This window comes from Cucurbita pepo, chromosome LG18, assembly GCF_002806865.2.
Source record: "Cucurbita pepo subsp. pepo cultivar mu-cu-16 chromosome LG18, ASM280686v2, whole genome shotgun sequence".
NCBI lineage: Eukaryota > Viridiplantae > Streptophyta > Magnoliopsida > Cucurbitales > Cucurbitaceae > Cucurbita > Cucurbita pepo.
In genome coordinates, this window is record NC_036655.1 from 5,766,382 (window position 1) to 5,781,540 (window position 15,159).

A 15,159-nucleotide genomic window follows, 5' to 3' on the forward strand; every position below is an offset into this window, starting at 1 on the left:
GGACCGGTACGCGGTTTTCTTTGTGTCATGTAGCCAACGTCTCTTCCCCAATTGTCTTATAAAAATCTCCCGCTGCCGCCATTGTTGTAGGTCAGACCTCAAGGAACTACACACGGCGTCCATACTTCCAGAACAATGCTTCTGAGAAGTGCTTCGACTCCCCTTCTCAATTCATGGTTACACCATTCCAGAGATTCATCTGTAGAGACCGAGATTGTGCACCACATCCCAAAATCGCGTTCCATTGTCTTCTCTGGTTCGCCTAGTTGCTTATCTCCGATAATTGACGATTCTCCGCGGAGGATTACTCGGGCGCTTTCCGAGACGGATCTTCGGGACCTGTCCGTGCCTAGGACGAAACCCTTTAGCAGAACTCTGAGTGGGTTTTCTGAGTTGGCTGAAGAGACCGATGCGGTAGGGTTTAGCCCCTCCGAAATGACGTCTTTGAGCTGTGGGTCGATTTCGGAAACGGGAGATGGGGATGGTAGGTTTGTTAATGTTCTGGTTGGAGGTGGAGTTGGTGGTAGTGGTGGAAGGATCCATGGCGGCGGCGGATCCGACGGTGGCGATGATGGGAGTTTTGGGTTTGGAGATTCGAATCATGGGAATGAGAGTACGGATCTGTACTATCAGAAAATGATCGAGGCAAATCCTGGGAACTCAATGCTTTTGAGCAATTATGCTCGCTTCTTGAAAGAGGTAAATATATGATCGAAGAACAAATGCTGTTCGATTTCAAACATTCGTACTATTTTATTTGTATTTATGATTACTTGTTTCGAGTATTAGGTTCGTGGGGATCTTGTAAAAGCTCAAGAGTATTGTGGGAGAGCAATTTTGAGCAATCCGGGTGATGGTAATGTATTGTCCATGTACGCTGACTTGATATGGGAAACTCAAAAGGACTCTCCAAGAGCCGAGAGTTATCATAATCAGGCTGTTAAAGCTGCCCCTGAAGACTGGTAAGCTTTTGGATTTGATGATGAGATTCTTACTGTGGTTGTTTGATGGCATATTCATTGATTGCTTTTATGGTAGCAGTTATGTTCTAGCATCTTACGCACGCTTCCTTTGGGATGCTGAAGAAGAGGAAGAAGAAGAAGAAGAAGAAGAAGAGAGTCTTAGAGAAGAACCAGCAACGAGGTTCTTCCAAGGAGTTCACCCTCCGCCGCCTATTGCTGCTGCTTCTTAGTTAGTTCTTAGACTTCTTTTGGCTTCATTTCTTTTGCGTTATAGCTTCGAAGATAACAGCTCTAGACCCTGTTTATATTCCCTTCTTGGCCTTAGTATTGATATCATCCAAAGATATTGAATTTCCCCCTACGGAGTGAAAGTTGTAGAAAGGAAATAAGATATATGTTATCTTAATACTTTGCGAGTACTCTATATCTGTTGTTACTTTGCTGAAGCTATTACAAATGATTTCTAGTGCTGCATTTGTTGATCTCGAGGGAAACGAGTGTCAGCGTTCTTGCTAGCACACCACCCTGTGTCCACCCTTTTGGGTCTCACCGTCCTCATTGGCATATCACCTATTTTTTCTTTCGAGCTTCCCCTCAAAATTTTAAAAATGTGTCTGCTAGAGAGAAGTTTCCATACTCTTGTAAAGAATGTTTCGTTCTCTTCTCCAACCAATGTGGCCACACCCTTATTAAGAATGTTTCGTTCCCCTTTCCAACCGATGTAATCACACCCTTATAAAAAAAGCTTTGTTATTCTCTCCAACCGATGTTGCCACACACTTATAAAGAATGTTTCGTCCTCTTTTCTAACTGGTGTGGGATTTCCTAGTTACTTTCTTTGTCGGTTTCTTCTTCATGTCTTCCTATTAGGTTTGCTTTTTTCAACAGTTAGAACATGGTGGATGGTGGTGGTGGTTCGAATATTTGACCTTTTATCTTGTCTGCTTGCTGTTGAAGATCGTCCAAGTATTCCCTATCCAGACAATTTGGATAAGACAACGATTTATTAGCTTGTAGTACCTCTTTGGCGAACTGCCGTTAACAGGGTACTAAGTAATTTATGGAGTTTGGTTCAACTTCAAAGGATCCAAAACCAGCCTAGAACAGAGCCAACAACCATGACAGTGGCAGATAACTCTGCCTCAGTACTGATCACGATGACACTTGCCAGTTCGGTTTTCAGCCACCTTGGTTGTAGCTGATCTCTCACAATAGCTTTTTCACCTTCCATTTTCATGTTCAAGTGTTTTTCTGGGTTGTGCTGTTGTTGGGAGTTTGAAACTATTCAAAGCTTAGGCTAAGCAGCACTGCCACTGAGGTTGCCAAGATTGGTGACCGTAATTTGTAGACTGTTTGAGCTTTTTGAATGTTTATCACCATTAAAAACACCTTCACTCAGTCACCACCATGGGAGGGACTCTTCTTTGAAGCTCTTTACTGAAACGACTGGCAGCTCAGTTTGTTTGGATCGCAGATGATTGATGGGATGAACTTAGATGATTGATGGGATGAACTTGGAACGAATCTGACTCATGAAAGTAAGCTTTGTGGGGACAAGAAAATTGGATTGTATTACTCTTATCGCTTTTCTTTATTGCTTTCGTGATGTACAATTTCTTTATTGTATTTTCTAGAGGATGATGTTTCGGTAGGATCATGTCTACGTTTGGTAAATCAGAAATGCCTCAGAATGGACTATAAGGAGATGCGACTAGTCGTAAATTCTTCCTACCTGGAGTTATATGTTATCTAAGCCGTTGTGTTGTTGTTTTTTGTTTTTTTTTTTTTGTAGTTTATAACATTGCCTTCTTCATTTCTCTCAAATCTTGCTTTCAAACTCTTTTTCTAAGATCTTTCTCTGTCGTCGTTTTCCAAAACCTTCTTCTTAAAGCAGGGTCAGAGGTTTGAGTATACGTCGTCAGACTGAATGCGACACACGATTTCGAGTTGGCTGACTCACTCAAGAGTGAATGCTGCACAATCACTCACAAACATCCTGTAAGAATACGATTGTGACACTCGTGTTGGCAGGTTCAATTACACATTACACACCTAATTTGATTTCATACAATTCAAATCGTGGAAGTTCATATTTGTTTATACAAACTACAACAACATGATATCAAGATGATTCATTAAAAATCAAAGGAAATAGAAACTTTGTACGTAGTTAGAAGACATGCGAGATATTATGCTATAGTTTTAAGGCTCTCATGTCAATCTAAACATAGTAAGCATAAATTCACAAGTCGTTTGAAGAAGTAATAAAAGGAAGGTTGACATGATTGCGGCTTATGGGCTCGCAGTCGTCGCCACTAATTCCAGTTGACATATTTCCAAAGAGTAAAAGGAGCGAAAAACAGTCGCCGACGGTGCTCTTACCACCAGTCGCCGACGCTGAAGCCGGACCGCGTGTGTTGGAGGAAACATGGAGAGGGCTGAGGGAGGAACGTCGTCGACACCATACGTCGGTGGAGGAGTCGGAGGCAAAGTTCGTAAGCCAAACACAAGAAAGCCGCCGCCTTCCCCTTACGCTCGGCCAGTGCATAACCAATCGCAGAGGCGTTGGCTCTCGAAGCTCGTTGATCCGACCTACCGGCTCATTACCGGCGGCGCCACCCGATTGCTTCCATATTTGTTCCCGAAACCATTGCCCTCTAATGCCCTTCCGTCTCCTGGAGACGAAGATCAAGGTCATTTCCGCCCTCCCCCAATCTTCTCTACTGCTTTGGGTTTTGGACATCGCATTATCTTGGTTGAAATCATTATCCTTTTTATACTCTATTTTAATTTTAGGCATTTTAGGAAATTGATGGCTTTTATGATCCTAGTTAACTGACTGGTGAGGTTTCTAATTTTTTCCCCTTCGTAAGCATCTTTCTGCATTTGCAACGTAAAATTTCTAATTTACATAAGTGAAAGTATTCTAGCTATGTTGTTACCATGCTGCTTGCATATATCTAGTAGACATTGTTCACATCAGACTCCAGAGAATGTTTTTATTGGTTTGTTTTGTACATTCTCTAGTAAGATTAGTTGTTGATGTGAATTCTTTTTTAGCAGATAAAGTGGAGGCAGAGGTGGAGGATAACGTCTCTGGAGAAGAACCCCAAAATGTAAATGTAGCTCTTTTTTGTTATTTTGTTACATTTTTGCTGTGATGCCGTCTTATGAATGAGTATCAGGGTATTGTTTTGATAACAGACAAATGAACAGTCAATATCCAAAAGTGCTTACTGGGGTTTTATCAAAATGAGATAGAAGTCAATCGAAATAAAAGACATAGGGCAAGGGTTAACCACTCGTAACAGTCACTTTTTGCTGGTAGCCATACTTTGATTGGTTTGTAGCCTAGAAGTTTATTACTGTTTTGACCTTGTGAGTGCGCTCATGCTTGTCTTCCAGCTGAAGTTATTGATCTTCCATTAAACTTTGATGTTCAGTCAGATGTTGTTGATATTTGTTTTCTGCAAGAAATCTGACTGTTTGCTAGTTTAAATTTTATTTACCAGGTGTCGTTTTTTTTTCTGTTGTTTCACTTTTCTGTATAGCAATATTCTTATCCTGGTCCTTATGGCTTGGAGTTACAGAATCACATTGCTTGTCCAAACTTTTTGGTTAACACCCACGGAATGATTTCCTATGTCCTGTTTTTGTTTTTATTTCATTCCATTTTACACTTTTAGTTTTCATTTGAAAAATTATATGCATGCAATAATGTGATTCATCAACATACAGCCTGGTTCATTTCTTGCAGCAAGGGGTTTCTACCTTAGTTGGATTACCTGGTTCTAGTGGAGAGGCAAATAGATCAGAGAACGATTCTGATTTTAATGGCTGCCAAAAGGACAAAGAAAATAATGCATTAGGCGGGAATGGAAAAATTGATGTTGAAAAATGGATCCAAGGAAAAACATTTTCGAGGTAACTTGCAAAGTTTGACTATTTTGTTTGTTCTATCAACGAAGTGGTGTGTCATTTATTGTCTAAGAAACATGGACATGGACTCAATCCAACATGATATTGATGTAGATATGATGACTCATTTACTAACAAATTTAGACAGAGACATGACGAGGACTTGTCTGGTACAATATCCATTTTCTGATTATATTTGAACAGATCTCAATAATTTTCAGACAGAAAGTGTATTTTAATTTTACAATATTGGTGTTTGGAAGTCAGTTTGAAAGTGATATAATATGCAATATTTTGAAGAAGTTGAAGAAGCCAATCCCAACACATGCTTGACTTGTATCTGAGTTGTCCACAACACGTGAAACCAAAACATGATCCCTAAACTATATAGTGTGTTCATCTTCAACTTCTTCATCACAGACTTTAGTTGAAGTGTTTCGTCTCGTTGAAATGCAACTGGATGAAACATTATTGTGAAGCAACTTATTTTATTCATAATTCCATGGTGGTAGTACTTTCCTCTGCCATGAATAAATAGGTTATTTGCTTTTGAGGTTGCATCCAAGGGATAGTCAAATGTCCATATATAGCAGTGTCAGTAGTCTCGATAATTTCATTTGTAACCATATTTAACAGCATTGCCTATGTGTCTAAACTGGTAATGGTGCAATGCCTTATTTCCAAGGGCAGTCAAGCGTCCAATATTGGTGTTCTACCATATGCTGGCAGTGGCGCAATGTCTGTAGTCTCTTTTGATCCTCTTAAACATTTTCCACGGCCACATAGCCAGTTTGAGTACTGGATTTCTCTAAATTGGCTGATATACTATGCAGGGATGAAGTGAGTCGTTTATTAGAGGTACTACAATCAAGGGCTCTTGAACCTTCTAATAAAGTGGAAGACAATACATTTTCCCCACAGAGCATTGAAAAACAAGTTGAGCCGCCATCTACTGCAAATAGAGTTCTTGAAATGCCTCGTGAAGGAAAGCAAGAAGAATTGGAGAGAGCTACGTGGGGAAACTTAACTCCTCGTCCACATTCATTGGTCAGTAGGGTGAATCCTTGAGTAGTTTTTATAGCAAGTAAATATTTCCTGCTGTTATGAACTCAGAACTTCTTTTACACATTAGTGCGGACTGAAGGATTATTTCTGCCATTTTCACGATAGCTTATGTTCCTTTTATAGGTTTTATTAGGTCATGCTAGTATTTAGCGATTGTGTGTAATGCTGTTCCATAGACAGTGTTCTTTTTCTACATATATGTCTATACACACACACACAAATTTGAAGATCAAAAAATCATCCTAGGTAACTTATTTCTGTATTCATTAATAGTATAATGTATTAAACATCAAGGAGACCGGTTCCAGTATTGGGATGGTAAAAAACTAGATCAAACTGAATGCCTTATCCATTACTACACGATTACTAGGTTTTTCATATTTATAGTTATATTCAAGTTATTGTTTTAGGACTCTTCTTATTACTAAGTAATTAAATTATGTAGAAGATATCTGAAAATCAAATTGTAAAACTAGTGCTGATGAGACATTCATTAATCAAATCAGTAAAATGAATTATCTCTGTTAGAAATATGGTAAATCAGTAAAATGAATTATCTCTGTTAGAAATATGGTAAATTTGGTTAATGTTGGAAAATCAATAGGAAATTAAGATGTTAAAAGCTCTAGGATTGGGATTTGTACAAGAATCTACAAATTTTCATTGCCAAAGTTTTCAATTTTTGTTCACTGTTTAGAGCTTGCTATTCAAGTTTTTCTGCCTCTAATAATTCAGCATTGGGTGTACTTTAGCAGAAACTAAGAGAAGTTGGAGCATCACCTGTGGATATTGCAAGAGCATACATGAGCAACCAAAAATCTGAACCAGGCTTAGCTTCGGACAAGATGCCAGATGATGAAAAGGCTTTGCGTCATGGTGATCATCAAATGTCTATGCCTTTTATTCCATCAATGTCCCCCAATCCTTCAACTTGTTGGCCTGGTGCCATGTCAGAAAGTCAACGTGGTTATGTAACTCCAAGAAGTCAAAGAGGTAGATTTGGTCTTCATAATTTCCCTCGGACTCCATATTCTAGGAGTATCTTTTCAATGTCCAAATCCAAGTCTAAGGTATATAGAAACGGTCTTCAATTCCATTTTTTTTGGGTTATGACCTAGTGTATGTAACCAGACCATATGATTAACCATTCCTTTACATGTTAACAGCTAACTCAGTTGCAAGGAGATGGCCAAAAGTTTGTGAATACACCATCACCTCTCTGGCAGAGGTCACGATCTCCAGCTTATTCCGTGGTAATTTCTTTTATAATTAAGCACTCAATGTCTAAAAGCCAATAATATGACCACAGGAACTCTTGTTGAGAAGTTCTTTTGTAGCATTTATATTGAGCTTCTGTACAGGACAAATTTGCGTCCATAATTAGTAGCCATTTTAAGGTAGTATAAAAGCTGATCATTTTAACGAGAAGAATAAAAGCTGAAATATTATAGAGGACTGTTGTATGCTTTTTGTGCATGTGTATTACAGGGTAGAGCTAGAAACTTCTGTAGGGGAGGGCAAAATTTTACACTTGAACTTCCAAAATACGCTATTTTAATTTTGAAAATCCAAAGGCAAGTTATAGGAAAAACTATTAACTTAAAAAACTTAGTGGTTTTATATATGTATGGCTCCCGTATTGAGCATGTCATTCATGTGTTATTGACCCTTCAACCTTTACTTTGACCGAAATATTAAGTTATCCTTGATCTTTTGTTTCTTTCATGCGCTTTCTGGTAGGATGTACATTGAGCTAGCGGTTTATCCATTACCTTGGTGCCTCTATGAAAATGTGGCTATGGTTGTTGCTGTTGTGCTGCTTTGTCAAGCCCAAGTATAATTCTTTTGCCATAACACTGATATAAACAAGTTAGATTTATGATCTTTCATCCAAACTAGAACTTAACGGATTAGCTGCAAGAGTTTCCTTATCTATGGTGCCTATAGGTGGTTGCTTAATTTTTTAATTACTGAGCAACTCATTCCAGGACGAGCTTTTAGTTCCGTTTGTAGTGTTTAAGTGTCTGATTGTACGTTAAGTTCTGAATGCAACTTTCGATATTGAATATTGCATTAATGCTTCCCGAGCATTATCCGCTGCTGGTTCTTATTAGTGGTTTGCATTTGTAGTGTGCCAAGCTCAAGTTCCTTCCGGTTACTTCTATCATTATTATTTTTTCTGTTTGTCTATATAGATGACTTCAAGTAAGGATCCATTGGATGAGGGAACTGGTTCCATTGGACTGACTTGTAGCCTTCAGCATAAGGCATCTGCAGCTACTAATTCCAGACGATCTGCTTACTTTTATCCACCTCAACAACCAGAGATGGAAGTAGAGAACAATATTTCGGAAGCAATTTTCCCTGATATGAAGAAGAATCTAGAACGTGGAGGAGCAAGCATCATTCCTCTATCACAATCAGTGGGAATCAACAACTCTGAGTCGAGTCTACCGACTGTCCGTCCACAGTCCAGTCAGGTTGCTAGGACAATCCTAGAGCATATTACTAGAAACCCACCTACTCCTAAAGAAAAGACTGAAGAGTTAAAGAGAGCAGTTGAATGGAAGAAAACCCCATCTTCCAATGTACTATCGGTCAAGCCAAATGAAACCAGTAGTTTGGCCGTAGACGTAGATTCTCACCAAAAAGCAAACCAAGTAGATCAGAACTGTCACCCCCAATTGAGCGATAAGGGGAAAACCATGTCCACGGTTCTTCCAAAGGAGGGTGCTGGCATAAATCCTGATGCTGCAAACCAGAATCCTTACGGTCTGAAGTTTAGGCTTAGCAATGCTGAATCAAAACACAAGGATGATGCAGGCTTAAATATTGGTAGCTCCTCGCCTAAGGTATCACTGTAACTTTGTAATTGGTTTTAGTTATTTAAATGTATTACTGACCGACTTACAGTGCTTCTTGTGTATGTATTTTGAAATTATTAGCATATGCTTGAAGAGTTCTTAATTTCTGGTTGAATTTATGGGCAGGCTGTTCCCAAGATCTTTCCAGCTCTTGGATCCGAAGTGGGGACTCAAATCAAGCCATCTCCCTCTCTTGGAGGTAAACCTATTTTTCCATCCATTACGATCAACAAGCCTGAGTCAAAATGGGCATTTTCTTCCGACAGTGGTTCGGCATTTACTTTCCCTGTTTCGGGAGCATCCTCAGGAATGCTCTCAGAACCACCAACACCATCTATCTTTCCATCAACCAGCCTTGGGGGAGGTCAGCCTCTGTTATTGAAGCCTGAGACTCCAGTTCCTTCATACAGTTTTGATTCGAAGAAGACCAGCCCTAGCCTTGTTTTCTCATTCCCTTCAATAAACAGCGATACAATCCACACTGAAGCCTCAAATATTAAGTTTAGCTTTGGATCCGATGATCATACGAGACTTTCCTTCGGTTCTGTTGGGAAAGATGCAGTTTGTTGCTAACTGGTTAGACTTCTGAAGTATAGTTTTGAGTGGAATGACCCCAAGAATTGCCAAAACGGGGTTAGAAACTAGTGCCAAATACCCTAGTGTTTATAAACAAATAGAAAATTGCAAATTCAATCATAAACAGTAAACAGCCTCAGTGCCAGTTGATGGCTTTATGCATATGTTCCATTCCATTCATGATTATGTTATCAGGGCAATGCTTTAGTTTCCTGTACATTAGTTTGGATTTGATCAAGCTGTCACATCATTAAGTAAGAACAGGATTCCTCATTTGAGTTTGCTTGGTTTGATGTTTGAAGCAGGCAGAGTAGTTTCACCACATGTGAAGAGTTTGATGCAGATTCCCAAAGAATTCCAGAAAAATCTGGGAAAAGGGAATGGGATACCTACCTACATCCTAATTCTTCCTACGCATGAAAGAAAGAAGTAGATATCTGAATAGATGACAGGGTAGTAGGGAAGGGCATAGGACAAGAACAGGTCCACGTGGTCAGGCTCCAAATCACAAGTGGAAGAACAGGTTGTGGTAGCCAGAGAGAGGGACTCACATGTGTTGCTCTAAATTTTGCATGTAACGAGGAATTCATTCCATCCTATCACAGGTAAAAGATGAGATAAACTCGAATGGTGGTGGGGCGGGCGGGCGGGTGAGGGGCCCCCCCCCATCCCCCATTTTTGAAGCATCATCAAAGTTGGGAATGTGATAGAATGAGGAGGAAACAAAGACAACCCTTCAGCCTGATGAAGATTTGAAGAGAGAGAGAGAGAGAGATAGAAAGGTCCAAGAAGAAAAGTGAGTGGGTGAGTGCGGAAGGGAAGGGGGGGAGGGGCTTCTGTCTGGACTGTGTGGGGAAGAAGAAAGTCAGAGAGATTGAAATGAGATAGGAAGTGAAATGAATGCGTAGCAGACACGAGTGTGACGTTTCAGATTCTAAATGTCAGTAAAGTTTTTGTGAAGATGTGAAGGTGGTGGTGCCGGTGCTGCTGCTGCTGCTGCTGCTGCTGCTGCTACTGCTGCAGCGCCCAGTGGCAGCGGCCGTATGACTTCCACTCACCACCGCTACCTCTGCTGCTGCTGCTGCTCCTGCTCCACTCTATACTCTTTTTTCTCATGTCTTTTTCCAACTGAATGAATGAATTTATTATTATTGCTTCTTTACTTCTTTCTTTTGACAGCTTGTAATCAATCTCTCCATCCCTAACATTCATTTCCAACCACTTGAAGATCCCTATGACATTCCATCATTTTTATTTCTCTCTCTCTCCATATAATTTAATGTTTAACTAATTATATTTATTATCCATCCCACTCTTGTGCTTAAATTTTAGTACTAAAAATTTTCATGAGACCAATTTCTTTGATTCTTGATTTTTTTTTAATCTATTTTGAAAAATAGTCATAAATGCAAAAAGGTTTTTTTTTATTTAAAAAAATGGACCAAAATACCCTATTTATAGAGATTTGAAAAACTTTAAAAGAAAAAAAAGAATAGTAAAGTAAAGTTGTGTCCACGTCAAAGAAGACTAAATAGACCATTTTATGAATAAAAGATTTAAACTTTTCGGAAAAGTTATAGTCAAAGATCAGATGTTCGAATTTTCCATCTCATACATTATTAAACTCGAAAAGAGAAACTAATATCATAATTAAGTTTGATGTATTGGACCCGACACAAAAGAAAGCATATTAATTTAGAACATTTTGGTTTGGGAAACAATCATGTTTAGGCAGTCAATGGTTTGAATAAAATGAAATGATGCATTTGATTTTGAATCTGAAAAAGATTGATCTTTTATGGTAGCTTTAGTTAGTGGTTCTTTGTTTTTTTTTTTCCTTTTGATTAATATTTGTTATGTAAAATTAAGAAATATTTGAAAAGGGGATTGAAAATAGCATACGGTGGTCCTCATCTACTTTTGTTTTTGACAGTGGTGGTGCCTAATTATGGCCATAGCTGCTTCCTCTCTATGCTATCTCTGCTTCGACACTCCAAATCTTTTCTTAGATAACTTGCTTTTTGTGTCTCTAAAGGAAACACCTTTGCTTTCCCCCTCTTTTCCCTTTCCTTCTCTCTTTTCTTCCCCGTCCGGTAACCGTTCAACTCCACCGCTAACAAATATTACCTCTTTAAACTTCCCTTATAAAGAATGCTTCGTTCCCCTTTTCAACTAACGTTAGAGTGTATGACATGCATGGGATGAGATGAATTTATCATAATCTATTACCCTAAACGAGCGTGAGGGTCGTGTCGAATGATCGTCATGGATTAGTAGATAACCCCACAAAGCTATATGTGGAAGGAATTCCATCTCCCTTCATTCCCTTTATAATGTACTTGATTTGGAACAACTGTGAAGGAAAGGAAAAGAATCTGATACTAGCAAACCACCAAGGAAGTGCAAGAATCATACCCCTTATCACCTTATCATCGACCAAGAATTCAGATGTTCAAATTCCTCGACTAATCCTAAACTAAAAAGGGTTCGTTCATAAGATTTAGACCAGAGATAAGTGATGCCAAAAGCGTCATTTTCTTGTGAAGATTCACATCATATGAGGATATCATTAGAGATTGTGACAGTTTTCAAGTCAAATTTTGATAGCAATAGTGGAAAATAATGCAACAGCAACCCAAAGATGGATAGATATTATAGTTGTCACTTGAATTCAACAACAAATTCAAGTCATTGGGGTTTGTTTTCATGAAGTAAAATAAGAAGAAAAAAGAAAAAAAACAGCAACTTCATTCATCACTCCTTCATGCCCTTCACATCAAACGCTCCAAACCCTGACCAAACAAACACCAAAACAATATCAAATGAAGATTCGTTCGAATCAAATTCGAGATCTTTATCTATTTCGTGTATGAACTTTAAAACGTTTAAACGAACGAACATAAACTTATAATTTAATCTAGTTTTTCACGTTTACTTACATCATCTAGCTTCATTTGATTGCTGATTTCCAACATCCGACCAAAAGGGTATACGAGGATAATGTGCCCACTGATCAAAATTGGAGATTTATAAGCAAATTTAAATTCATTTCATCCAAAATTTGTTTATTGTAAATTAAGCTTACGTTCTTGGCTGCAGTACTGAAAGCTTCTCTATGGCTAATCTCAGGATTATTAGCCTTAATCCTTTGGATTTCCTCTCTGAAACACAATTAAATCACAATTAAGAACTGAAAATATAATGAATTTAGAACATTTTTGAAAGAAGTTGTGAAGGCTTTGGTTACTCACTTTATGAACTGATTATATGCAGATGGTACTCTCTGCTTCTTCTCGGGAGCTGAAAAAGGATAACAACAACTCATAAAATTTCAAATTTTTTTTAAGAGATTTGCAGAGGAAAGTAAATGAAAGAACACTAACGTCGATTCACAACCCTCTCCTCTGTTGCCATTGTTGTGTTCGCTCGGATTTCCATCTTGTTGTTATTACATTTCGATGATGATGAAGACGACGACGATCCAAAATCACCTTGAAAATCAGGTCCGTTACAACTGTATAAGTTGTAATTCGGAACCTACAAATTTTCATATTCCAATTCAAGCATAGTTCAACCGACATGTCAGAAAACTAAAAATTACCACACTTTGAGCTTAAACTCTAAACGCATGATCCTTCTGTAAATTAGCAAATGTGGGACTCTCTCCTAACAATCCTCGACCCGTTAAACGATGTTTGATGAGTTCATAAAGCATATAATACCCAGATGAGAGTTGAATATCCAAACAAATTCAAAAGGGGGGTTTCAGATCTTGGCCTATCTTTTCCTTTTTCTGTGAATGTTGGAACAGTAAATGACAAAAGAAACCTAGCTACCAATATAGGCTTCATACTACAAAAACTAAAAGAACCCTAAACGCAAAAGCACTTAAAATCTGGAAGAACATGAAGAAACTCAGTGGATAAAAGAGGAAAACAATGGGGGTTATGGCGGCTGAGTAGCTGTGGGAGGTAGCTATCTAGGGTTTTGTGTGGTGTAAATAAAAATGAAAACTTTGAAGTGGGTTGTCTTAGTTTCAAGATTTTAGAATCTGGGTCACATCGAATTTGTCAAAAAGATGCAAAATTTGAAGCCTTTTTCATTGAATTATAAGTTTAGGTTATTAGGGTTACCTGAACATCTTGCCAGGAAAGAGCCTGAAATGCAGCAGCCATATTCACGGACCACAGATTTGTGCAGTGCCCACATCGGACTGTCACAATATCAAACAAGCTACTGCATGGAACACTCACCTGCCCATCATCATCGTCATCGTCATCGTCAAAATCATTAATCTATGCCGAATTCTTCCACTCAAAAGCTTAAGTTGATAGAAATAAAATTACGACGAAACCCGAAAAGGGTGTTTTTGTTTAGGGTTTTTTTAGATGGTTGCATGATGTTTTGAGATTTGTAGTAGATGTTAGTTCCTCTTAATAGATTCCCTAGTCACTTGTAGGGTCATACNAAGAAAAGGCATCAATGAGTTGTGTTCATCATAACTCAAAATTTCCCATATTAATCTCTTTCCCTCACCCATTTTCATGTAGAAAAACATTTGAATTGAGCACTTTCCATAAAGATCTAGAAAAAAAAAAAAAAAAAAAAAAANAGAAGACAAAGAAGAGAATTTATGAGTACCGCAAGAACAATATTGCAAAAATTGCAAGGGATGTAGCAGAGCTGTTCAGTTGCAATATCGAGGCAGCTGGCCATGGGGTGATGGGTGGTGCTGATGGAGGCAATGAATCAAACAGGAGTGTGCTTTGGGTGAAGAGGAGGAAGACGAAGAAGAAGAAGAAGAAGAGTGTGGAGAGAAAAAGGTGAAGAAAGTAAGAGAAGAAGCTCCAACAATAAATAGCTTTTATTCTCTCCTCTTCTCTTCCTCATAATTGGATCATTCTATATCACGACACTCTAAAACTTTCACCTCCTTTTTCTACCCAAACTAAATCTAACCTTTTATCTATATCTATATCTATATATATATATATATATAGCTCTGCCCACTAAACATTTGGGACGTAAGAGGATGAATTCAGACGCAAAACCTTAAGCTAACGTGTTCGGAAATGGCATTTTTTCGAAGTTTGAATATCGATATCTTTTGGTTCGGGCGTGTTGTGTTAAGGATTGTTGAGTCCCATGTTGGCTGATAATAGGGATGATCATGGATTTATAAGTAAGAATATCTTTCTATTGATACGTGAGCTTTGTAATAACCAAAAGCAAAGCTAAGAACACTTATGTTTAGAGTGGATAATGTTATATTACAAAGGTTTGAGGTTCTTATCATGGTATCAGAGTCAACAGAATCTTCAAAATCTGTTCTTAACATGATATTAGAGTCGTGCCTATGGTATTAGAGTCATGCCCTTAACTCAGTCAAGTCAACAGAATCTTCAAGATCAGTTCTTAACATAGTATAAGAGTCATGCTCTTGGCATTTCAAAATCTAATCATGTTATCAGAGTTATGCCCTTAACCCAATCAAGTCAAGTCAACAGAATCTTCAAAATCTGTTCTTAATATGGTCCCTTAACTCAGTCAAGTCAATAGAATCTTCAAAATTTGTTCTATCATAGTCATGTCTTTAACTCAGTCAAGTCAACCGAATCTCACAGGTTGAATTAACTTTTAAATCTAACCTTAAAACTAGAGCGGGCATATTATAACATTCAAAGTTTCGTAGTATGAGGTAGTTTTGGTTCTTTCAAAATTGACTATTTGTTTCTCTGTTAGAAGTGTTCTAAAAATCTGTGCAGTCGAGCTAT

The 15,159-nt window shown here is 38.3% G+C and overlaps 3 protein-coding genes across 10 annotated transcripts; 2 read left to right on the forward strand and 1 right to left on the reverse strand.

Moving 5' to 3' along the window:
• Window positions 1–75: 75 nt before the first annotated feature.
• Window positions 76–14,292, forward strand: LOC111779789. Of its 6 annotated transcripts, none has more exons than XM_023659932.1 (4): window positions 76–699; window positions 790–962; window positions 1,039–1,114; window positions 14,167–14,292. In XM_023659932.1, exons 1-4 carry the CDS (start codon window positions 136–138, stop codon window positions 14,275–14,277), a joined length of 924 nt encoding a protein of 307 aa, XP_023515700.1. In that variant the 5' UTR covers window positions 76–135; the 3' UTR covers window positions 14,278–14,292. The 6 variants fall into 6 exon arrangements, with proteins under 6 accessions (XP_023515700.1, XP_023515703.1, XP_023515701.1 ...); XM_023659935.1 differs by having other exon boundaries at window positions 14,173–14,292; XM_023659933.1 differs by having other exon boundaries at window positions 78–699; window positions 1,042–1,114.
• On the forward strand, window positions 2,777–10,643 carry LOC111779788 (nuclear pore complex protein NUP1-like). Of its 3 annotated transcripts, none has more exons than XM_023659930.1 (9): window positions 2,777–2,960; window positions 3,269–3,655; window positions 4,026–4,078; window positions 4,720–4,886; window positions 5,714–5,927; window positions 6,701–7,015; window positions 7,112–7,198; window positions 8,141–8,797; window positions 8,936–9,585. In XM_023659930.1, the coding sequence occupies exons 2-9, from the start codon at window positions 3,391–3,393 to the stop codon at window positions 9,380–9,382; spliced, it is 2,205 nt and encodes a 734-aa protein (XP_023515698.1). In that variant the 5' UTR covers window positions 2,777–2,960; window positions 3,269–3,390; the 3' UTR covers window positions 9,383–9,585. The 3 variants fall into 3 exon arrangements, with proteins under 3 accessions (XP_023515698.1, XP_023515699.1, XP_023515697.1); XM_023659931.1 differs by lacking the exon at window positions 2,777–2,960 and adding an exon at window positions 9,691–10,643 and having other exon boundaries at window positions 3,112–3,655; window positions 8,936–9,008; XM_023659929.1 differs by lacking the exon at window positions 2,777–2,960 and having other exon boundaries at window positions 3,115–3,655.
• On the reverse strand, window positions 11,972–14,355 carry LOC111779790 (axial regulator YABBY 5-like). Its single transcript, XM_023659939.1, has 7 exons — window positions 14,027–14,355; window positions 13,519–13,638; window positions 12,769–12,922; window positions 12,637–12,685; window positions 12,471–12,546; window positions 12,325–12,394; window positions 11,972–12,177 (listed from the first exon to the last, which is right to left on the reverse strand). Exons 1-6 carry the CDS (start codon window positions 14,099–14,101, stop codon window positions 12,326–12,328), a joined length of 543 nt encoding a protein of 180 aa, XP_023515707.1. The 5' UTR covers window positions 14,102–14,355; the 3' UTR covers window positions 11,972–12,177; window position 12,325.
• Window positions 14,356–15,159: the final 804 nt, after the last annotated feature.

Coding starts and splice junctions, on each gene's coding strand:
- LOC111779790 (XM_023659939.1), bottom strand. CDS start 14,101: ATGGCCAGCTGCCTCGATATTGCAACTGAACAGCTCTGCTACATCCCT. Junction 12,923..13,518: donor TTTCCTGGCAAGATGTTCAG/GTAACCCTAATA, acceptor GAAAATTTGTAG/GTTCCGAATTACAACTTATA. Junction 12,395..12,470: donor TCAGTACTGCAGCCAAGAAC/GTAAGCTTAATT, acceptor AATTTTGATCAG/TGGGCACATTATCCTCGTAT.
- LOC111779788 (XM_023659930.1), top strand. CDS start 3,391: ATGGAGAGGGCTGAGGGAGGAACGTCGTCGACACCATACGTCGGTGGA. Junction 4,079..4,719: donor CTGGAGAAGAACCCCAAAAT/GTAAATGTAGCT, acceptor CATTTCTTGCAG/CAAGGGGTTTCTACCTTAGT. Junction 7,016..7,111: donor TGTCCAAATCCAAGTCTAAG/GTATATAGAAAC, acceptor ACATGTTAACAG/CTAACTCAGTTGCAAGGAGA.
- LOC111779789 (XM_023659932.1), top strand. CDS start 136: ATGCTTCTGAGAAGTGCTTCGACTCCCCTTCTCAATTCATGGTTACAC. Junction 963..1,038: donor AAAGCTGCCCCTGAAGACTG/GTAAGCTTTTGG, acceptor CTTTTATGGTAG/CAGTTATGTTCTAGCATCTT. Junction 1,115..14,166: donor AAGAAGAAGAAGAAGAAGAA/GAGAGTCTTAGA, acceptor GGTGAAGAGGAG/GAAGACGAAGAAGAAGAAGA.